The 24,697-nt window shown below is 31.2% G+C and overlaps 1 protein-coding gene across 7 annotated transcripts; it reads right to left on the bottom strand.

The window, feature by feature from the left end:
- Window positions 1-3,982: 3,982 nt before the first annotated feature.
- On the bottom strand, window positions 3,983-23,522 carry LOC143245461 (AP-1 complex subunit sigma-2-like). 7 transcript variants are annotated; one of them, XR_013025633.1, is made up of 8 exons: window positions 23,186-23,317; window positions 21,200-21,298; window positions 19,452-19,630; window positions 16,855-16,963; window positions 14,639-14,776; window positions 13,842-13,984; window positions 12,508-12,569; window positions 3,983-7,127 (listed from the first exon to the last, which is right to left on the bottom strand). XR_013025633.1 is itself a non-coding variant. In XM_076491836.1 (6 exons), the coding sequence occupies exons 2-6, from the start codon at window positions 21,200-21,202 to the stop codon at window positions 13,940-13,942; spliced, it is 474 nt and encodes a 157-aa protein (XP_076347951.1). In that variant the 5' UTR covers window positions 21,203-21,298; window positions 23,250-23,522; the 3' UTR covers window positions 10,145-13,939. The 7 variants fall into 7 exon arrangements, 4 of the variants coding, with proteins under 4 accessions (XP_076347951.1, XP_076347947.1, XP_076347940.1 ...); XR_013025631.1 differs by having other exon boundaries at window positions 12,508-13,984; XR_013025632.1 differs by lacking the exon at window positions 3,983-7,127 and having other exon boundaries at window positions 10,145-12,569.
- Between the last annotated feature and the right edge of the window lie 1,175 nt (window positions 23,523-24,697).

The following is a 24,697-nucleotide window of genomic DNA, read 5'->3' as shown; positions in this document are numbered from 1 at the left end:
CACAAGTCAATGCCCTAGAAGCTTCTTATTATACAATACTAAAACTCATTAGTTGGGTTGGGCAGTGACATTCTTTTTTTTTTCTGTTATTTCACTCCATTCCCAGCAGTGGAACTAGTGGACCAACAAAGAGCTTTATCATTTCTTTTGCCAGGAGAGTAGTAAACTTTATTGAAATATGGATAGTTTGGTGAAAAATTAATAATTTTTATTCAGTTTAGGAGAGACAAGACTGAAAAAATCAGTGGGAGAAGCAGATGCTGATAGTAATAATAGTATTGTAGATTAAATGTGCAAAAAGTTACGGTTGTGAAAATGCAACTTTAATCACTGAAGATGGATAGCTACAAGATAGAAAAATTAACATTGGAGCACTGTAAGAAATGGGAACATCCCTTGGAAAAGGTTTGGTTTGTTTGAAAGTTTGTGCATATCTACACAAGAGCTATCTGCACTAGCTGTCCCTAATTTAACAATGAAAGACTAGAGGGAAGGCAGCTAGTCATCACCAACCACCGCAAACTCTTGGGCTACTCTTTTACCAACTAATAGTGGGATTAACCATCACAATATAACACCTCTACAACTAAAATGGTAAACATGTTTGGTGAGATGGAATTTGAAGTCATTGAGCACCCTAATCACCTGACCATGCCAGGCTCCCTAGATCTGAAGGGCACTGAAGGAGATGTTCAGTAGATGGAATGAGCTTCTGGAGTGGATTTACAAACAAACCCAGCAAAATTGGTTTGTTTTGTTTCAGTACAAAGCCACACAATGGTCAAAATGTGCTCTTTCAACCAAGAACTGAACACCAAATTTTAGCTATTTAAGCCTCTAAATTTAATGCTTATCAACTCAATGACAAACCCAGCAAGTCCACAAGAATAGCATTGTTGTTAATGATAAACTGATGTATGTATCTTTGATGGAGTTGACAGATATGTGAAATTATTGGGGAAAAAGTTTTATTGTCTGATAGTTCTTTGGTGTAACTGAGAATATAAACCATATATAATGATCATAAGATGTTGAAGAAGCTGTTATCCACATAGTATTATCATAGATAATACAAGAACAAAGGATTTATAAATGTAAAGTAAATGGGTATAATTTAATTCCCAGTAGATTCCATTATGCCATCAGTTGATACTGATTTCCTTGACAACTTTGGATCATGTTGTATTAAAGTTTACTTTCAAAGTGTAATATTGGTCACAGGTAATGCCTGTATAATTTAAAAAAATCTGAAAGCTGAAGTGGTAAGATGACAAAGTTGGACATTAAAGAATCAAGGATTAAATTTCATATGGCTTGGACCAAAATAAATTTTATGAACTAGTCAAAGAAATGGAAGATTAAAGAATATGAGCTGAATTATTGATACTCCTAAATGTAGAGAGGTTTGAATCAATGTCCTGAAATACATTATCAATTTGACACTGAGAAGAGGACCAATTAGCTTTATGAAAATTTGAAAATGTTTAAGTATGTGGTGGTCATGTGTAATAGGTTTTGAAAAAAAACATTGTTTTTAAGCAGAGATGGAATATAAGACTCAAGGATAATACCTGGTGTATTATATGTGGTATTTGGCTCAGAACATGTAGGAAACATGATTTGCAGAAAGGAACCATAAGATTTCTCTAGGGTGAAATTAAACTGTCATAGTGTTGAAAATATGCAGCTATAAATATTGACATTGGCTAAAACAGTGTAGTTTTTCAAGGTCTGATCAATAAAGGCAATTCTTCTACTTCTTTCAAAAAGTGGCAAATATAAAATTATGGAATGGCAAACAAAGTAATGATGAGGTATTCCAGAAAGACATGATTGTGCAATCTTGGATCCAAACTGCCAATGATGTCTTACAAACAATTACCACTCTAATCCAATTATTTATTCCTTTTAGATAGCAATTTTGTGTACATTGTAAGCAGATAACCATAAGGAAAAGGTTGGCTTCAGGGAGGTATCATTATGTAATATGCAATCAAGGGATATGTGAAGCAATACTGGTTCTAACAAAAGTATATTAGTTTTAAAAGAAAATCTATTAACAAAAACGGTTCAACAATGTTCCTAGCTGATCTTGCCATCCAAGCTCCATGATTTACTGACAGTGAAAATGAGTGTTTAAACCAGAATAGTTGGGCTGCATATTGATTTTGAAAGCATATTCAGCAGCAAAATTAATTTTACTGAGTACAAAAGTTCATTCATTGGTAATAATGAATGTTGTTTACAGAAATCAAAGAATCATATGTATCTACAGATAGAAGATCATCTACTGATATGTCAATTTGATACCAACTCCTATAAACAACTCTGTCTTTCCACCCACAGTGTCAGATGTGCATACATTTGCTAAAGTGGAAGAATAATTTGGTTTAAGGGTTCAACTGATAGGTGTCACACCCATTTTATCACAGAGTTGAGATTGAGGGATCCTCAAAAATACCAGCAAATTGGTTTAATGATGTGTTTGTCTGTAGAATGAGATTTACATTTAAAACACTTATCACTGTTTGGTGGTGGAGGTGATAAGTTCTCAATGCTTTAAATATATGTTGTTGCCTAGATAATAAGGCCCTGCAGCCACAAAAGGTAATCCACAACATCCCTACTGTCAGTGAGTATCCATACAATAAAGGTCAGGCCTTGTGAATATATTACTTTAAAAATTAATGTGCAAAGGTGATGAACTATTAGATACTAACAGGTCTAAGAGTTTTTATAAAAAGCTGGCAAACTGAAGATTTTCTTTTTATTTAATATTCAATTTAATTTATCAATATCAGATCCAAAACTTCAGTGCATTTGGGATCAAAAGACAAATATGAAATACTATTTCTCTATATGCTTGATTTCAATTCTGAAAAGGACAAATTAAGAGGAATCTGGAAACAAATCATCTGCAGTTGACAAATTTTATGACACTTTTTCTAGCTTTTGGTGTTTAAAATATAACTTAAAATATTGGGAAGGGGAGCATGTGAATATTTTGGAGCTCCTAAATCCTGTAACATTCTAAACACTGTATGCCATCTGTCAGTTACCAAAATAACTCAAAAGACACAGGCATTAACATACAACTACAACTACACTGCTTAGCACAGGATGTCATTTGTTGAATTTTACACAAAGCTACTCAATACATTAACTGTCCCTAATTTGAAATAAGAAGAGGAAATGTTGTTTATAGGAACAACAGTGTCAGACACACATACTAAGCACTACATACTGTAAACTCGTGGGCCACCTTATTAAATACTGTGATTTAACCACCACATTTACAAAGAACTTGTAACTCCACAGTGTGGGGCACAATTTTCTTCTTGAGGTAACAGGATGAAAATTTATAGAACCTTAGATCCACGGTCCAGCATGATAACCTCTGAGCTGTACCAAATCTACATTTGTTTTAGTGCAAAACTACAATATTAGATATACGCACTTTGTCCACCACAATAAATCAAACCCTGGATGTTAGCACTGTAAATCTATAACAGGTACATGACTACATAATTCCTCACCTATTACAGACCATAAAAGTACATAAATATGCCATAAATTGTTCACTTCTACAGATTACTGTCTGGTTTCTGTGTAATATGAAAAAACATAGACAAACACAAAGGCAGCAAACTTGGTGACAGGACAAAAGTATGTATATATCACATCAAGAAAGTCACTGGCTATTTTACAGAATGATGTTTCAATGAAAATGGACACATGAACAAAGATTTTGCTATCATTGGTTTGAAGTTTTCACTCTTAAATACATACAGAGAGAACACACAAGAAAGTTAATTTTAAACTGAAATGTATAAAACACTATAACTGAAAGGTTGCTTCTCATTCATCTACTATAACTTCTTTAATTTTATCTAATCTTAATTTCAATAGCTGTATCTAAACATTGTTATATTATCAGTAATAATTTTAGTAATTCAACTGCATTTAAAATTCTCTTTATTAACTTTATTTATTTATATAATCCGTCATCACTCTTACATCTGTTATTTTGTAATACCGTTGCAATTAATTCCCACTGGCGTCACATATAATTCTACATAAACATTTTTATCTTAAATCATTTCAGTACATCCTGAAGCATTAATTTAAACATTTCATAGTGTGTGTAATGATTCATCTTAGATGGTATGAAGAACCTCATCACTTGTGTTAGCTTGGAGATGATTTTTAAGCATTTAGTGAGAACATTTCATTAATGTCTGTGTTACCTGAGTTAGGAAGCACATAATGCTACTATAATAACAGTTTGGCAAACAATGATTTATAAGCATAAAGAAGTTTACTGGCATATTTTGACAGAACAATGGTCTGTCTTCTTGGGTGTTATGAATAAAAGCTAGAAGGGAAAACTTGACTATTATAGGCAATATATTTAAGGTTTGGATGTTTAGTGTAAGATTTACTTTTAAGAAAATTATTTTTCCTGCTAAATTATAAATATGTGAAATAGTTTGTCTGATGCTCTGTTGTATGCTACTAGATGAATTATTTCAAGTATTTGTTGGATACATAAATGAAAATTGGTGTTTGGTGGAAGAATAATGACCTGAATGGCACTGCTTTATACTGTCCAAATAATATTAAGATATAATTTTGAAAATAAAAGAAAACATTGCACATTAGAAAATTTTGTCATATTCTGTTGTAATGTTGTGCAGAATGTAATGATTGGATAAAGTAGTAAATGCTAATTTGGTACCTATCCAATATCAAAATAACACCAAATTAAATGTAAATATCCAACACAAACAATAGTGCTATGGCATAATTTGCTACCTAGTGATTAAATAAATTATGACTTTAATATATAATTTTAAAATACATTGTCATTGTTCTAAACACCAATTGGCTACACATTTCAAAAAACATGGCAAAAATGTTATTGAATAAAAATAATTATCCAAAAAATTAATTTTCCTACAAATAGATACCTTACTTAGTTTTTTGTCACCTCAAATAGAAATTGTTTTGTTGTAAGCACAGAGACTTTCAGCATTAACAAATGTGTGAACACAATATATTAGCCATTCATCACAAGATCATTCTTTAATGACATATGCTTACTGATACAATCATTTCATGTCTTAAAAGTAACATTTAAATCAGGAAAACCAAATTTAAAACTAAACAAAAGTGTAAAATAATTGTTCCCATAAAAATAATGCCTATAAATGACTGCAAAAATGTATCTGTGTGTATATGCATTGACTTGAAATACAATTACTTTATTCAATCTCATGGAAACTTTCAAAGATCAGTATTAACTACTGTACTGTCCAAAAACAATTGAATAGAACACAAAATGTAACTACACACACACACACACACATAGAAATGTTTATCTGAAACCAAAACATACATCAAAATGTACTTATTCACAGTTATATCTTACCAGGGTTTTTAAAGAAAAACAACTTTAAAATTATCCTAAACAATATTAGTTGTTTCTTAGCCTGTATTCTACTAGATGTTGCTTTGGATTGATGGAATAAACTCTATTTACTGAATTATATGATTTGTACTAAAGATTCCATATGACAAGAGTTCAGGTGAAAAACTTGCAGCCCTATATTGACTGTTACATTGTACATCATCAACAACTAAGCATCTGTAGAAAAACAAAGACTCGAAGAAAACTTGTGTGATGAAACAAGTCATAGGTGCGGGAAGGTATGAGTTATTTATCTTTTATCAAATTACTTGCAAATATAAGTTCAGTGAAACATCCTATACACCTATTGGATGACACAAATATATTAGTATTTTTAAACATACTTTACAACTACACCCATTCTTGAGTGATGATCAATGCTATCACCAAAAACTACCAATATACAGGGAGTTAAGTCCTAGGCATAATCACATGTAAATTTTTGGAAGTTCTTGGTTTTATATATCATGTACTTTAAAATATAATACCTCCTATCTACAAACACACTTCTGTTTACTAAACAGTACAAAAACGTAACAATAAAGAACTAACCTCAGTCATTTCACTTTGTATAACATATGGTTCACATAATTCTGAAATTCACTACATTTATAACGAAGACTAAATTAGTATTCTCAACAAGAAAGTGACATCAGTTACTTTTAAGTTTACAGAACATCTGTCTTTATAGCAGTTTAGGCTTATTATATAAAAGAATCTTCATTCTTATAAATTACTTGGCATATGCATATATCAGTACAAATAACCATGTTACCTGGAAACTAAATAAACATTTCAACTATTTTTGTCATATCACAAACAGAAAAAAACATTTGCATAGCAGAGTGAAATAAGCAAGATACTTAATGATTTGTGACATAAATAGTTTTCTGAAATTTAAACGTTGGATAGCAACCCCCTTCCCCCACTACATCTATGGCATGCATCTTAATAACAGCTACTGTTTTACAGAAATATGCTTCACTTACTAAATTATGAAGAAATGTACAGTCAAAATACATTAATTCTTAATAATTATGTAGACAAGCCAGTTTCGCATTAGATTTAATTAAGCAACACCTGGTTAAAGAGCACAACCACATCAAATCAATGAATAAAGAATATTTGTTCTACTATGTTCCAAAAATTCCATAATATCTAACACAAATAAAAAATGGAAAAATATTTAAAATCATGCATGAACCTACAAAAAACATTGAGAAAGTTCAATGGTACAGAATATACCTGTTATTCCTTGGCTACAAATAAAACTGTTGAGAATGGTGTGGGAGTTAAGCATTCACAGTTTCTCAGGTATGATGGGTGTAATGAGTGGATTTTATTGAGATATATGAGCTGATACGTACTTTTAAGAAAGCTAGTAGAGAAAATCTTAAATTTGTTTATAGAGTTTGCAGGTTTGAGGCTATCCTAATTAAAGTAGAAGCAATACACAAAAGGATGTGTAGACTGGGAAATGGCAGCAGGATTTCAAGAGGAGCTTAAGCTTTCACATGCAAAGTATATATCAGCTAACAATGACTTTTAGGAAGTTAGAAACAGTACTATTAGAACTAAAAGTAATGGGCTTAGTTGTAATAAGCATGCTCCATTCAGCAACAGATTTCAGCCTTTGGCTTGTACAGATGAGGAACTACTGGAAAGAAAGTAAACACAATGGTTAGAGAATGATATGAATAATTAACTTAAGGATGTTATACTTATAGGTTGATTCTTTAACAAGGCATGTGAATAGGGTAGTCTGTAAAATAAATAGGTTGAAAAATTAGATTATGCTACTAAAGGGCATGGGTGTAGAAAATAACTGACTGAGCAGGAGATATAATAAAAAGAACTAGCAATGATGCAGTTTTGGTTGTATACATAGGGACTAATGATGTATGGAAAGGGAATCCAGATAATAAAGACAAGGGTAAAAAATAAAGACAATGAAAATTACATAAATAAATAGTTAAAAAAGAGAAAAGTTTTACTGGGGATTCTTTACTGACCACCAAATGCTACTGATGAAATAAATGAGAAACTTTACAGTGAGATTAAGATTTCAACTGTTAACAAGGTCATAATTATGGGTGTTTTTAACCTCAGGCATACAAACTGGGAAATGTTAGAGTTAAACCATGAGGGTAAAAGATTTTTGGAAACTGATCAACATGGTTTTCTTTACTAATTGATCAAGAAACCTGCTTGAAACAATAGTATTTTAGATTTATTGTAAACTTGCAATACAGAAATTTTTGAGAAAGTGTAAATTGGGGAAAATCTGGATGCAAATGATCATTGCTCTATGAGGTTTAATAATTAACTGCACAGAGAGATCAGGAATAATGATATTTTTATTACATATTTCAAAATAAGCAAATTTTAAAGGGATGCAACAATAATTATCTGTTGTGAATTGGGCAGTTAAGTTATTCTGAGATACTAATCCAATATGAAAAACATTTAAACATAACTTTTTAAATATTCAAGACAAATATATTCCTTAGAGAAAGAAAAGGGTAGCTGCAAGTAAACATCTTGGTTCCCTCACATAAGGTATAATGAATTATATGAAAGAAAAACAAATTTCAATTGACTGATTTGATAGGATTATAGAATTTGATTATACAATATCATGGAAGCCGGTCAAACAAAAAATTAGAATATCAAAAAGGATTTGTGAAAAAAAATGTTACTGAAATAATAAAAATGAAGAGTAAGAATTTCTCAATATATTAAGGGTAAACAAAATGCTAGCATGGGGGTATGACCTTTGAATGTGATAAAGACACATACAATGATTACGAGATGGTTGAATTATATAAATTCTGGCTTTTCTTCATGTTATAATAATAAAGATTTAAGCAACATTCTTCACCTTGAACAGTTAATAGATGGAAACATGGCTGGACAAGATGATCATGTTAATTTTGAGCTTGTTAAGAAAAACTTGGGATGTTTAAAGAATGATAACACTTCTGGGCCAGATAATACTGCCACAAGGGTTTTGAATGAAGTTAAGAAAAGGATATGTCAGCCACTTTGTACTACTTTTCTAAGTCCTTGAATAGTAAGTAAATGTTAGATGATTGGAAGTTGGCTAATATTAATCCTTATTCCAATGGGAGATGATAAAAGTTGCTCTAGGTATATGTCTTACATTAGTTGTCAGAAGAGTTTTGGAATGTCTGATAAAAGATGCTTTGCAAAGTCATTTAACAGATTTCAGAATTTTACTGGATAGTCAACATGATTTCACTTCCCTTATAAATCTTTTAACTTTTTTTTTTAATATTTCTGCTTATGTAGATAAAGTTAATGGTTTAGATTTAATGTAACTAGATCTTCAGAAAACTTTGGACAAAATGCCACATAAGAGGTTTGTAAACAATTTATTGCTATAGATGTGTGTGTGGGAGAGTGAATTAGCTACATGGATGGAAAAGTGGCTAAATGGATGAAACCAGAGGGTTGTTATAAAAGGAGTTCAGTCAAGCTGGATTAATATCACAACTGGGATACCTCAGGGCTCAGTCTCAGGACCTTTGCTCTTTTTTGTTTTACATAAATTGCATAAAGGAATAGATGGCCTTAAATTTACTGATGATAATAAGATCTACAGTGTCGCTGGCTGCGAGGATGATACTGTTATTTTACAAAAGATTTAAATGAATTAGTGAGTTGAACAAATAAATGGCAGATGGGTTTTAATTATAATAAATGTGAAATAATGTATGAGAGTCATTATAATTTGAATTATCAGCACAATTTTGGTGAGAATAACCTTAACAATGCTATGAAAGAATCCTAGTGTAGTGGTTGATCAGTATTTTAAGCCATCCAGGCTGTATGCTGTTGCTAGTGGTAGGCCAAATAAGATTTCAGATTGTATCTACAGATACACTGAATAAAAGTCTAAAGAGGTTATAATTTCATTGTATAGGTTACTGGTTAAGCCACATTTGTAGCATAGTGTTCAGTTTTGGGTTCCTTACTTGAGGAAAGGTACTGAATTGTTGGAAAAGGTTCAGAGGATGTTTACTAGAATGATGCCTGGGGTGGAGAGGTTAAAATCTTTAAAATTCTTTTTTTTTTTTAAAGAAGAGGAAAAAGGGCTCTGATTGAGGTGTTTGAGATTGTTAAGGGAATTGACAGGAGACACAAGTATAAATGTTGGCAAGTTAGGAGTCATTTATCTTCAGTTAGAACAGTTTAATACTTTTAACAGGGTGGTTGGTTGGCCTTTGAATGTTGTGAAGCCAGTAAAGTTGAGAGTTTATGAACAAGCTTGATAATTGTTTGAATGATAAAGGCTAGGTTTAAGGTTTTCATTCTTATTATGTTTTTATTTAATAGTTTCAGGTTAATTTAGAGGATAGGACAGGCTGTGTGGATCAATAAGTCTCTTATTGTCCCAAAACATAATGTTATATTATGTTAAGAGTTTTCTAAGATAGAAATAAGCCACATTAATTAGACAGAACAAAATTACAAGTACTTTTTAACAACTATTTTTTAACACATAACTGCCACTTACTGTTAATGGTCAAAAACAAGTATGAAAGTACCTTTTTGTCAGAACTAATACTGTGTACAGTGGTGTGTGTAAAACTTGGCAAATTATCTATAAACATCTGGAATTGAAATAGTAAAAAAGAAAACATAACATCCATTGTGAATCAAAATTTACTTGTAAGTGAATGCAACTGCAAAGGAAAAAGCCTCACAGTTAAATCAATTTGTAGCACAATACCCATTAAAAAAAACACTGAAAAAATGACTATATGTTTGATTTTAAAAGTAACAAAAAGTAGTACATGTACAAATAAATGTTACAATATATATTACTAATTCAATTGCCACAATTCTGTATTGTACAACAGAAACAACAGAATGACACTTATACTGAGCACCGAAATTTCCCATTGACTTCATATAATACGGTAATTTCATGAAAATTAACAAAAAATGAGGTCACAACTTTTTCCTAAAGAGAAATTTACTATCAAATAAAGTATGCTATTACACTAAGAATCTATTATCTAGACTATATTTTAAACACTGTAATTTATAAATCTTTTAATTTGGTATCCCATTATTTAAAAAATAACAACTTGGAAACTAAAACAAATTATGGGCATATTTGTTTTGAAAATTATTTTTCACTAAAGTACCTATTAAAAAAGAATAAATAACAGATTAAAGTGTACAATAAACCATGCATAATTCAGAGAATTCATGAAAAACAATATGAAATATAAAAGTAATGACCAGCAGCAATACAATGTGCAAGTAATATGGTGGTAGTTACAGAACACAAGAAACTACAACAGAACCTAAAAGACAAATGGAAACAGACATATTATGAGACGTACTAACAGAGGGTGTCCAAAAATTAATATATCAAAAATAAATTGGAATTTTTTTTATTTGAGAATAAACAAAAATATATACACATAAGTAGTAGGGTTGTACATTCTGTTTTGTTATATTAATTTTTGTTCTGTTCTCGTTTCTTTGATGAATAAATTGTTACTGGAAATATGTAGCAACATATGCTACAAGAGCTCTTTATTCCACAACTCTGAGAAGCTCTTGGCTTGTTACAAAGGGCTATTTCCAACAAGATGGAGCACCACCCCACTTTGCTCAAATTGTTAGTGTTTTTAAACCATACTTTTGCAGACCATTAGATTGGAAGAGACAGACCTACCAAATGGCCTGCTCATTCTTCCAATTTAACCCTTTTAGGTTTTCATCTCTGGGGCTTTTTTGAAAACAAAAGTCTACCATAAGAAACCAAAAGACCTTGAAGAAATGACACATCTGATTTCTGATGTTATATTACCCATCCCCACTGCTGTGTTGGAAAATGCTTTCTCAGAATTTCAGTGCAGGATTAGATTAATTATGGCAAATGATGGAAGACACATAGAAGTCCTTTAATTATCAAAACTGAAAATATACAAGCCTGCTACTTGTCTTTATATTCAATTTTTGTTATTTAAAATAACAATATTCATTTCCAAATGCCTGATATAATGAAGTGTAATAAGCATTAAAGAGCAGAGAAAAAATTAAAGCATGCAATAATAGAATACATATGAGAAATGTGGCAAAAAATATTGGAACCAGAAGCTACAATATTCACTATCAGAATGTTGTATAACTTTAGTATTAATAGTACAAAAAAGTCATTTCATTAAATATGAAAGAAATATAATACACATAAAGGGAAAAAACAGAATTTGTGACATTATGATACACCATAATACAGGATTTCAAAATTCTCCCCAACTGAAGTGCATCTGTAAGTTACGAGAAGATTAAACTTTAACAGAAGTTTATATCAAGTACTTACAATTCTTGTATTACAATGTATCTTTCTTCTTGATGTTAAATTTGTCTCTTTAATTGTACATTAACCATAACTTATGAGAAAAAAAATGAGAAGTTTTCTGCTTTGGTATTTAAAAGCAGTTCTATTAGCACAGAAAGTTTACAACAAAACAATGATTTTTCAAAGAATGTTTACTGAAATAACTTCTTCATATATTTTAAAACAATTTGCGAATATGTAAGTCTCCTTTTTTTATTAATTTCAAAAAGAAATACTAGGTTTACATATATACATATATATAACATCAGATTGTTTGTTTCAGATCAAATACCTAATTGTGTAGGCAAATCCACACAACCTATGTACATAGTAATGAAACTAACAGAAAATTACTCACCTTAAATACATTAATAACAACTTCTCCAATACAATTGTTATTCTATATATCTTCAAAGTGAAAACATTTACTGAGAAAAAGGTGTCCTGTATTTACAAAATACACATTGTACAATTGAAATTGGATGAATAGATATTTAACAGATTTTGGTAACAGCAAACACTTTTACAATCTGAAAACAAAGCACAAACATGCCCATCAGTTCATGATGTGGAAAACATATGTTTTTTTTATAATGAACAATACAGTCAGAGATGTTTCTGTATTGTTAAACACAAAATATAAATAATGGGCTACCTTTTCTCTGCCAAATGTAGGGATCAAAACCCAAATTTTTGATGTATAAGCCCTCCAATGTACTGCTCAGTCACCAGTGGGCAAATATAAAAGTGATAAAAACAACATTTATTAGGCATTTTAAAATATATACATTCCACCTTCAGAAAATTACTAAATTAATCCCAAATGAATTAATCACTTGAATGTTAAACTAAAGACTATAGACCACAGTAAACAACTGTATGCAAAGGAGAATAACAAAAGCCAGTGAGTGAAACTTAGAAATAAAGTAGACACACACATATGAATTAGTACAATTCAAAAACTGCATGGCCTGTGACTTAAATTTTAAAGTCAGTTGAGGAGATTTTGTGTCCATCAGTTTGACTGTATTTGTGAAGAGAAGAGGTGCAGGAAACTGTTAAATGGTGACCAGTTCTACAGAAATACCCATGTGCTCAAGGATGTGTACAGTTAAATGTCAACTTGGTTTTTGCCAATGTAGGTAGTATTGAAGCCATACGTATATATATGAATACATAATCCATAAACAAAGTGGGATTAGAATGAGGTCTTTCACGTGGAAAAAAAATGTTTCATCCAATTAACTGATTTACAGGTAATTCTCAGTTGGATTTGTGTTTTACTTATAGAACAATTTGGTGAGCATAATAAATATGTTGTTATTCATCACTTCAGTTGTTGTGTTGTTCATAATTAGACTGTGATGTTAATGTGATAGTTCTTTACTTTTAATGATGATTGTAAGTTGTTTAACATCTGAAAGAAAAAAAAACACTCACCAAAAGAAAAGCATGATATGTGCAACCTTCTAGATATTACATAGCAGGTGTCCCCTTATTTCTTATAGTACCTTCCTTTTTCACTCTATTAGGGGCATTTTACATAAACAAAATAAATGAGGGTCTTTATGATGCATAAATAAAGGGTGTAATATTATGGATGTCAACTTGCAACAGTGATTTGTAAGTAAAATCCTCAAGTGCTGGTACATCAAAATTTCATATAAAAGACTAAAATAACTTAAAAAAAAACAAAACTCATACATTATGGCAATTTGAATGTCTTATGTCAATACATACAACAAATACTAAGTAAACTGAAAATTATCATCTCTTTTTTGTTAAGTACCAGTGAATAAATAGAAAAGATTTGAAACTGTGATAAAAACTGTGCAAACAATAAATATTTGAACACTTAACTTTTGGCACTTAATAATAATTAAATAAATAAGAAATATCTGATACATGATTTTAAACTGACCCCAGGTAGGCACAAAATTCAAGTTTTTTTGGTTTTTTTTAATATTGCTAAGATATCTTTGGTCTCACTTTCTAATTATAGACATATCTAGCTATGCTATAATACAGGAGTTTTTAGAAGAAACCCATTCAGCCACACCCAATGGTTCTTGAAGATAGTTGATCTGTCACACAAGCCCCAGTTCTTTCAATGCTATTTCAACTGCATCATCCTGTAAGAATCAAAACATAAGTTATAAACACTTCAAACAAAGACATTAACTTCTGAGGCTTGAATGATTCCAAAAACAATTATGTATGTAGGCATACAAAAATTACCCCACACACTGTGTTATTGTGTTAAGTTTTATTTCAAGGTATTAAAATACATTACTGGTTTTATCATGAATATTTTCTATACATTGTAAAAAAAATAATTGTTTTAATAATATTTTACTTTTTTGCACATATCTGGTGATTTCTTTACTATTTCTGTATACAAATTAAAGATTAACTGTTTTTTTTCTTTTGTATAATTACATACTTGAGAAAAGGCTGATAAACTCATAAAAAAGTACTAACCAAAAACTGTGTTTAAGAGCAAACTTTTAGTTCTGTTATAACAGTTTATGATTTAAAAAGAAATCAGTTCTAGTCCACCAAAACATAAACAATAAGGGTGCATTGTCTGACTTTGTTCGTAAAACTATTATTTTTTTATGTATTAAACAAATTAATTACTTGTAAAAAGGAAAAAACAAGAAATAACAACTGTGTTTCACTTTATGTTGTGTATCTTGTAATAATGTGTGTGTGTGTGTGTGTTTCAATTTTGGTTAAAGCCAAGGAGTCTTCAAATGACTATAAAATTAATATAAAGTTCTAACCTCTTGTAAGAGATCCTGGGCAGCAATTGCTTTCAAAACATTCTTTTTACTAGTTTCTTGTATTTCACCTCCTAGAAGCAGCTCATCCAGAATAAAATAGGCTTTCTCAAAGTTGAAAATGATGTCCAATTCACAAACCTGCAAAATAACTGTATCATTAACAATGTAGTTGGCTTGGAGTAACAGACCATTTATTACTGCTAAAATAAAATTGCAGATTGAATATAAATTTAAAAGTAAAAAACAATGAGTAAGGTATATAACCTATCCTGCCAAAAATATCTGGACATGTAATCACAGAAGGTTGTCCTAGTGCATTTGCCCAGAAAATTCTGCCATAGCTTTTTAATTAAATGTATCAAATTGAGGATTTTTTGTCACCATTGGGAACCCAATACATGCAGAGCCTTCAGAGAGACATTCTAACCCAAATGGAAAAAAAACAAAAAACATCTTACATGATATCAAAATATCAGAATCCTCTATAGTTTTTTTTTTTTTGGGGGAATTTTTTCACCAAGTTAAACATCATAATGTTTCACCTCCTCTCAAAGTTCCTAAATTTAAAGCTATAGACATTCTAAAGTTCAGATACAAGTTTCTTTAATTTAATTTATGCCATTATTTATCATATTGTATACCTTAAAATTGTTCAATTTTCTTAACAAATTAACCAACTACAGATTGCAAACATTTTATTCCAAATCAATTTGTGTTTGTGCATTACATCTTCTTGGCAGCAGCCATATGTCATTTCATAAGAATACATGTTTCTACTTACCAAGTTCACCATATTGGTAATTCTTGCCATTTGTCACAAATGTCTTGGCAGTAGACACACATTCCATCTTTGATCTCAAAAATTCCCCACATACATTTTAAAACATTTTAACCCATCTTGTCTTTCATAACCCATAAAAATTCCTTAATCTTGTGTTGGAATTTTTATAGCCTTGTCACTTTTGATATCTCTTTAAGGTAAGGTATCTCTTTAAGGAATTTTTATAGCCTTGTCACTTTTGATATCTCTTTAAGGTAACCAGGTTGATGTGTGTCCCACAGCAATGCCACAACCATTACTTGTATTATGTGGAGTCTTCAGGGTGAGGATCTTTGGCTTCTTGATTTCTTATTATTAACAGCAAAGAAACAATCTTTTCTTTAATTGATTTACATATACAGGATATAGAATTTTTGTAAGAGCAGTGCCCATAAAGAATGAAATTAGTACATGCAGATATAATTGTATCTTGTGTATTTCATATATGGAGAAGGACCTTGCACATACAAGATCTTCCAAAGTTAGGAATCACCATCTAACAGTAGGTAACTGCATAAAGTAGCTCATTATTACTGATTCATCACTAAATTTGTAGATTCACTTGAAACTATATTTACATATTTCAGATGTTTCAAAATTCAAATTTAATTTTACAACAATTATACAGCAACTAAAAATATCCTTGATGCATTGTCAGACCTGCAACTTTAAAATTTTTGCTATGACTGATTAGTGACATGAATACTTCTGGTGATATTTAGTGGCCAATAAATGTTTTTTTTCTACTTTGTTATAAGGAAACAATTTCATGGGAAAATTTGAATTCTCAAAGCAAGATTTACATCATTCAGTAGCAGATGAACATCTTTTAATCAGTACTTATTACAACAAGTATTTGTTTTTTTGAGTACCTCAAAACAAATCAATAAAAATATCTTCAAATGTTGGATATAAGTATACAAAAATTGTTGTCAAGAGGACTTGAAAATACAGATGTCATATTTGTGGTGAATGGTTCAAAATATATCTATGTTAAGTAAATGTTGCATAAAATAATGCATTTTTTAAACTACAATTAAGTTTCTAAGTTTAATTACTTATCATAGTGGACTATCTCACATGTTAATTAACTTCACTGATCATTCAAAGTTGTATCTTAAAAGAGCAGAAAAAGATTGTTAAGGAACTTGCATACCTTGACAAATAGATGAACGTTGATGTCTCAATAGTTAAGCAGAAAACCATGAGTAGTTTTTCATTTCTTGATGAATTATAACTTCATGCACAAATATAACTGACACAAATAATGGAATAATATTTCATAATGATAAAAGCACAAAATAAAACTGTTACAAAATTCCTATGATAAAACTTGCATATGATACAATGGATACTTACAGATAATATCACACATAATACATAAAAATGTACTTACACTTCCAAAGTATTTATCCAACAATTCAACATAACGATGTATAATTTCCAAAGTTAGAAGTTCATTATCGTTTTGATCTATGGCACAACAGAAGTACAAACTTGCATACCTGTTAATAAAACAAAACATTCAGTAAGTTTTAATTTCTCCAATATATTCTTCTTTTAAACACTTATTTGTACTGCTAGTTACTAACATAAAAAAATTCTTCTTACAGAGAGTAGAGAATATTTTATAACAAATTTAAATATACAAATCAAGAAGCCACATTACACCACAGCCAATATACATTTCTGTTAAAATGGAATGTATCAAAACTATGTTCTGACATTGTTTGCCATTTTATAGGTAGTATGACACTTCCCAAAACTGACTACTTTTAGGAACGATACATAATACCTCTTTCTGTTGCAAAACGGTCATACATTCAGATAATAAAAATGCATCAGAATTGGGAATTTAGAGTAACCAAGAAGGAATATTCCTTTTAATTAATAGCATTAGAAAACAAAGGAATATGGAGCAACTATGAGTATCATAACCATCCACAAAGAGACATGCAACAAGTACCCAAATTGTAGTAAGCAAGAAACTGTGCTTATTAACACCAGAAACATATTGCTAAAATAGTTACACTTCCTCACTAACACAGAGCTGGATTATTAATTCAATAATTTATAAACATCAATTACATCACTTAGCACCAAGTAAAATAACTGATTAATCAAAATTAATGTAACCACTTATTAAGGACTTTAATTATTTTAACAATCAAGTTAAACAAAATTTTGCAATTATGGTTTCTGATTAGCATATTTGATTAAATTCAAGGTAGTTCAGCTCAACTGATTAGTGCCATGGCTCATGGAAATTATCAGTTAAATACAGTTGGTACTTTCAACTATCCTATAATCAAACTATATGTTTCAAGCTGAGGTATTCATCTTTTGTCTGGGTCATGAACTACAAAAAAAAGTGATGAATGCTATAATAAATAATGCAAAAAATTTTAACTTTCACTTTTTTTTTCTTTTTAACACAATATAACATTACAGTACTAGCAGGAGTACCCATCCAGTGGATGAAAATTATGTAAATTCACAATTAATGAAAGGTTATCTTTGGACATAAAAAGTTGCATCCCTTGTATCTAACTGTAAAAATATTCAAAAATGCTCATAAAAACTGCAAAATATAAAATGTGAAACTGCAAGTTAGCAGAAGAACTTGAACCTTCATGTCGAATTTGGATAAGATCCATCAACAGTGGGTGAAGTAGTATTACATAAAAATAAAAAAATGCAAAATTTAAAATAAAAATATGCATATATATTTCTTTGTGTATCCAATTGATCTCTTCAACAAATTTGGAGAAAATCCATCTAAAGAGGGTGAAGTAGTGGTAAACACAAAAACCACCATAATAACTGTAAAACTAAAAATTTGTCTATCCTGCATTGACCTAATGAATCTTCATATAATTTTGTTGAAGATCCAGCCACACCATGTGAAGTAGTGATTTGGACATACAACAGAAAGCACTATTATATTTACATAGATTCATTATTTTACATTAAAAGAACTCGCTAAGTATATGCTTAAAACATGGTATACTTTGAGAGATGGTCAGGGTGACTTTATATGAAGAAGTAAGAGCCTATGTAGTAATAACAGTAAGGGGTGCCTTCTGCTACCCAATTTCAACACATAACTCTTAATTTCCTTTCACAGTGTTTCTCATTAATAATTAATTGGCCACAGAAGTGTCTTGCAGGATGAAGTTGTGAGGTCACAGGTAAAAGTAGAAAGTGGGTAGAGCTCAAGAAATAGCTCTTCATATCAGCATTATGGTGGCTGTTGTAGTACAAGATTCAGAGTTTATGTATTATTGCAATATTGTCAGCAATATGTTTTTACTGTATTCTTCTACAGACAGTGCTAGTACACTCTGATATATACACACACAAGAAGTTTTGTGTATTTTCCCCTTCATCATGTAAATGTTGTGTTACATGTGTGTATGTAAATATAATGTGTGTGTGTGTGTGTGTGTCTAATTATAACAAAGCCACACTAAGCTATTTGTTGCGATTACCTAGGAGAATCAAACACAGAATTTAGTATAGTAAATTTGAAGAGTTATTGCTGTCCCACTGGAGGAGAGAAATTTCACAAAGATTTTGTTGTTTTTTTTGTTTGCTCTAAAAATGTGGCACTGTCTACAAACACAACTAATCTTAACTTACATCAAAGATGATAAATGTTCAATAACATCAAATAATGATGGAAGAGGAGATTATGAATCCCTCATTAACACGTCTTTTGTATCAAACTATCACCCCACAAGGTTTGTTTGAGATTGGCCCAGCAACCTATGAGTAGTTAAATAAAGGACAAACAGACAGACACACAAACTTTTGTGCTTTAAAAGTGAGTGTGATGGTGTGAATTCTTATATGGAATTAATGAATAAGAGGATGCGGCCTAATAATGATTGATTACACAATCACCCACAGTGATATTTGTTGTTAATGTTTACCTTGTATGTCTAAGTAATAGGGATATAACCACTTAATTTTACTAAATTAATACCATACCTCTTATAGACAATCTTTAAGTCCTTCCATTCTAAGAAAGAACACATCTTTGGTTTTCTTGCCAATACTATAGCTATTAACTCTCTGGTAATCTTCTTTTTCTGTTTATCAGGGTGTGCTACATACCATTTCTGAAGACGCAACTTTCCTTGTCGACTAAATAACAGCATAAACTGCAACTAAAAACAACTTTCAATAGCTCACATACATTTGTACCTGTCACATCATAACACAACCTAATTGTAGTAAGCCTATATGGTATGTAATGTGTTAGCTTAATCATGTCCCAAAAAAGACAAACGTACAGCACGAGTTATTAAACCTTAGTCCACACCAGGGGCATAGATCCTGGGTGTGTGTGTGTGTGTGTGTGTGTGTGTGGAGGGTATGGTATACAATCATCCCCCCCTACAGTTTGGTCTGTTGAATTGCTTTATTGTATCACAGGTATACAATTGTGTGTTTGTTCTTGTGATTCTCATTTTCTTACCAATCAAATTACATAATTAGACCTAGATGTAGGCTTTTTTAGTAGCCGAAACGTACATCTGTAATATAGGCGTGCTTCTAAGCTTTTCGATCTAAGTGATAGTTCGTAAGTATCAGTCAGTAGGCCTAAGTATACATGCAAGTATCGTGGCAACAAGATTACTCTCTGACTGCATGTTTACAGCTTTCAGGTTCACGTAATCAGAGATTACCAATTTGCAAATTGAACAGTCCACATAAGTGGTTGCAAAAATCATCCCCCCCCCCCATCGGGTGTAAAAAATCTACGCCCCTGGTCCACACACAAACAACCAAAATTATACAAATGTAACAGAAACTTTATGTTATTAAGAGAGAGTTTTGAAGTTTACTTTGAAACCTCTAATATGTAAATGTGACAAATTTACCTACTTATGGATGCTCAAAAATAATGCCACCTAAAGCTAATCTGGTTTGCACATGTCACTGTTGAGTAGGGTTATCAGATGTTCACATTTTTGTAATGTTGTCTTGCTGTCCTGTTAAATCATTTGATAATTTTAAATGACCTGGTTTTCATTCTGTCTATAATTTGTCACTTTTTATACTGCTGTACATGTTCAATACTTTAAGATGACATGATGTCACTAGCACACAGGTTAATGAGGATATGATATTTCACCTGCTAAAATAAATAGTTGAATGAAAATGGCAGCTTCTATTCACAGCCAACATTTAGTTGAGAAGCACTTATTTAAAGTAACTAAACGGTGAGCAAGAATGACATTTTCTCAGAATTTTATGACAAACCATGGCCAACAAAATGTTGCTTGAAAAAAAAATTTGTGAGAGAAATATCTGTAACAGCAATAACGTAAGTAAAAATGTATCTTTTAAATTCATATTTATTACTTTCATTATCGATCATTTAGGATTTTTCTTAAGGAAAGGACGGAATCTGAAAATCTGAATGTGTATTCATTTCCTGGTATGGTCATTTTACTGTTGAGGATTTAGTCTGTGTTTTTTCTTTATAAGTAATAATCCTAAAGAATTATTGTTAAAATACTATGTAACTAAATAACACAAAAACATAATACACTTATTAAGTGCATTCATAAAACAGTAAAATATATTAAAGTTAAGAGAGCACTTAAACAGCTATATTATTAACATGATACTTTTTCCATACATTCAAAGTATAAAAATAAAAATACAAGTAAAATAGGGAAACTTAATTCTATAAATGAAAATACTACATAAATATCAGAAATTCTTACCATGTTTGACTTCTTGACCACTTTCTGTTCCAAAAATGTGCAGTAAAGTCAGAATCTTTATTTGATCAAAATTCCAACATGGAGGCGTTGTCCTGGTTACTTTTATTCCAAGCAGAAAATAAAAACAAACATGTTAATATATCAAACTTGAAGATATAAACTTCTAATAATTCTAATTAACTGATACATCCACTACTAGTTTACAATAACTGTTAACTGAATTAAATCAAAATATTTAACAATATTAGACTTTTACAAGTGCCAGACTTTGTTTTAAAAACTACCAAGAAGAAAAGACTAAGAGTAAACATTTAAAGTTAGATCTAAATTATAAAATATAAGTAATGTTCAGCATTTCATTCAAATTTTTATCAGACATCCACATACATGACCAAAGTAAATGTCTATAGACATTAACACTAAGTATGATTTTGTGCTATCATGCTTTCTTATTCTTAGCTAACCAATAGAGACCTTCATTTACTCCGATACTTAATGTTATTATCATAAAAATACTTGTACTACTTTTAAAACTACTTTTAGAATGCTCTACATTAAATAAATGTGTGCGTTTGTGTCAGGGGCGTAGATTTTTTACACCCGATGGGGGGGATGATTTTTGCAACCACTTACGTGGACTGTTCTATTTGCAAATTGGTAATCTCCAATTATGTAAACCTGAAAGCTGTAAACTTGCAGTTACAGAGTAATCTTGTTGCCATGATATTTGCATGTATACTTAGACCTACTGACTGATACTTACGAACTATCGCGTAGGTCGAAAAGCTTAGAAGCACGCCTATATTAAAGATGTACATTTCAGCTACTGAAAAAACCTACATCTAGGCCTAATTATGTAATTCAATTGGTAAGAACACGAGAATCACAAGAACAAACACACAGTTTGTAGGCCTATGATGCAATAAAACAATTCAACAAACCAAACTGTAGGGGGCGATGATTGTATGTACCATACCCCCCACCTAAAATGAAGGGGGGATGTATCCCCCCCAGGATCTATGCCCCTGGTTTGTGTGTTTTCCTATAGCAAAGCCACATCAGGCTATCTGCTCAGCCCACTGAGGGGAATTGAACCCCTGATTTTAGCATTGTAAATCCGTAAACATACTGCTGTACTAGTAAGGGGCATTAAATAAATATACCAATGGTTAAGATAAGCAAGTGCTCATTTTTTAGTTTTAAACATTTTTTGTTGTTGATTAAAAGTACAGAGGATTGGATAATCTTAGTGGACCAATAAAACTCTTTGTTGTCCTTAAACACTATGAAATTCTGACAAATGCAGTTTCTTCATCACAAGTCAGAAAATGGACCCTTGCTGTAGAAAGTTTACTTTAGAAAAGTGTTTGGGTTATTGGTTTTGTTTTTAGATGTTGTGTTTTGGATTTTAAAAATTTTAAGTGATAGTTAAAAAGACAGAAAATAAAAATTAAAGAAATGCACATTGCAATATTGTGGAGGAGAGTTATTTACCTCTTAACTAATAATATTTCAGACTTATAATGTGAAATAAAATTACTCAATATGTCAAGGAGTTTTCTATTGCTTCTCTCCAGGTACCAATTAACTTTTTGCACAACATAAGTAACACTCACAACATAACACTATTGCAATAATAACCAGGTTAGCTCAAGGAGCAACAGTAAGTTCTGCTTAAAATTTAAAAACTTAAAAACATACCCAATGGGTATTATTAAAATCATTTTACAATTATTAATTTTTAGAAAGAACAAAAGTATAATAATAATTTTTTCTCCCTTTTTGAGAAAACAGGTAACTTACTAGAATTACAACATTTATAATGACCTAAAAGTTACAACTATCTGTGATCTATCAAGCCTAGAATTTTAAATTAGAACTCTAGCATTGTTAACATTAATAATAGAAACACTAAAGTATTATTAGTGCTCTAGATAATACTGCGAAATAAGAACACGTTTTACTAAAGCCACGGTTTGATATTACCCTGATAACATTAGACTTCACGTTTCTTAGAAAACAATTGTAATAGTTTATTTATTACATGCACCTTCGACACTTGCAGAAAAGTCTACATTACACTTTACAATTATCGACTCAGCTTACTGTGCAAATAACCAGAAGCTTCGTATCTTATATATAAACCCCTAATTTGAAAGAACACACGTTTCACAGTTGCAGGAAAAATAAGTTGCTCTCCGATTTTTCAGTTTGATGAAATGTATCGATAATACGTAAAAACTGAATAAACCTAGGACAGAACTGAGAGTGGAAAACTTTCCTGAAATAATACTAATAACACTGGGGAACACTTTTTCAGTAACTTTGAGTTGCATTGGATATTTTAACTGATTCTGAAGGAGTTTTAGGCGCTGATTTCAAATCTGAAATTAGTTTTTCTCTACAAGCTCTAGTTTGTATGCAATTTGAGGTTAATGAAATTGTACAAATGTGAACTTGCGTAAACCATGTATAAGCATTTTCACGTCCATATATATAGATAGTTTCTAATATTTTGATCATTCTTCTTTTGTTTCAGATCAAACATGGCTTCCAAAAATAGATATCATTGCAGAAACAAGCCTGATGCCTTCTGCTACATATGTGGATGCTACACACTCAATCGTCAGAGACGTAACATATCCTCGTTCGTCAAGCGTGCCTGCAAGGCATATTTTGAAGTTCATCTTGGTGTTCAAGACAAGTAATGGGCTCCTCATGTTGTGTGCCACAATTGTGAGGAAATGCTTCAAGACTAGACCAAAGGAAAACGCAATGGTCTGTCTTTTGGTGTTCCAATGATTTGGCGCGAACCCACCAACCATGTAACTGACTGTTATTTCTGCATGGTAAACACAACGGGTGTTGGGAAGAAAAACCGACATAAGATTACGTATCGGAACATTTTCTCAGCTATTCGGCCTACTCCGCACTCTGAAGAAGTTCCTGTTCCAGTTTTCAAAGGCTTGCCTTCATTGGACGATAAAGACATTGGACATGATACAAGCGAACAAGACAGTTGTGACAGTGAATTGTCAGAAAAGTGTACACAATCGGAGAACTGTTCTTCAGACACTGAACCTTTCCCGACCCCAAGCCTCTTCCCCAGGCTGAACTGAATGATTTAGTGCGGGATTTAGGTCTTTCAAATAAAAATGTCAAATTGCATAAAATCTGTAGCTTGCAGACAAAACCCGACTTCAGATTTGAAATCAACACACTCAAATTGACTATAGAAAGGTCTTTTTTTAAATGCAACAAAATGAGTGTTCCCCAGTGTAATCAAATAACAAAAGAAACAAAAATCCAAGTTCAGTTTACATATCATATCACTTCAACTTTCTTGAACTATCAGGAAAGACCATACAGGCTGAAACGTGCATCATTGAAGCCATATACTGCCAATAACTGAGTAAAATAAATAACCCGCTTCGTCTCGGATTTAATTTCAATTTTCACTAGAAATTTTACCTTAATAACGCAACCAATGCAGTGGCA

Source organism: Tachypleus tridentatus, chromosome 1 (genome assembly GCF_004210375.1).
Source record: "Tachypleus tridentatus isolate NWPU-2018 chromosome 1, ASM421037v1, whole genome shotgun sequence".
NCBI classification, from domain to species: Eukaryota; Metazoa; Arthropoda; class Merostomata; order Xiphosura; family Limulidae; genus Tachypleus; species Tachypleus tridentatus.
Note: the sequence above shows the minus strand (reverse complement) of the source record. Positions and strands in the feature narration are given on the sequence as shown.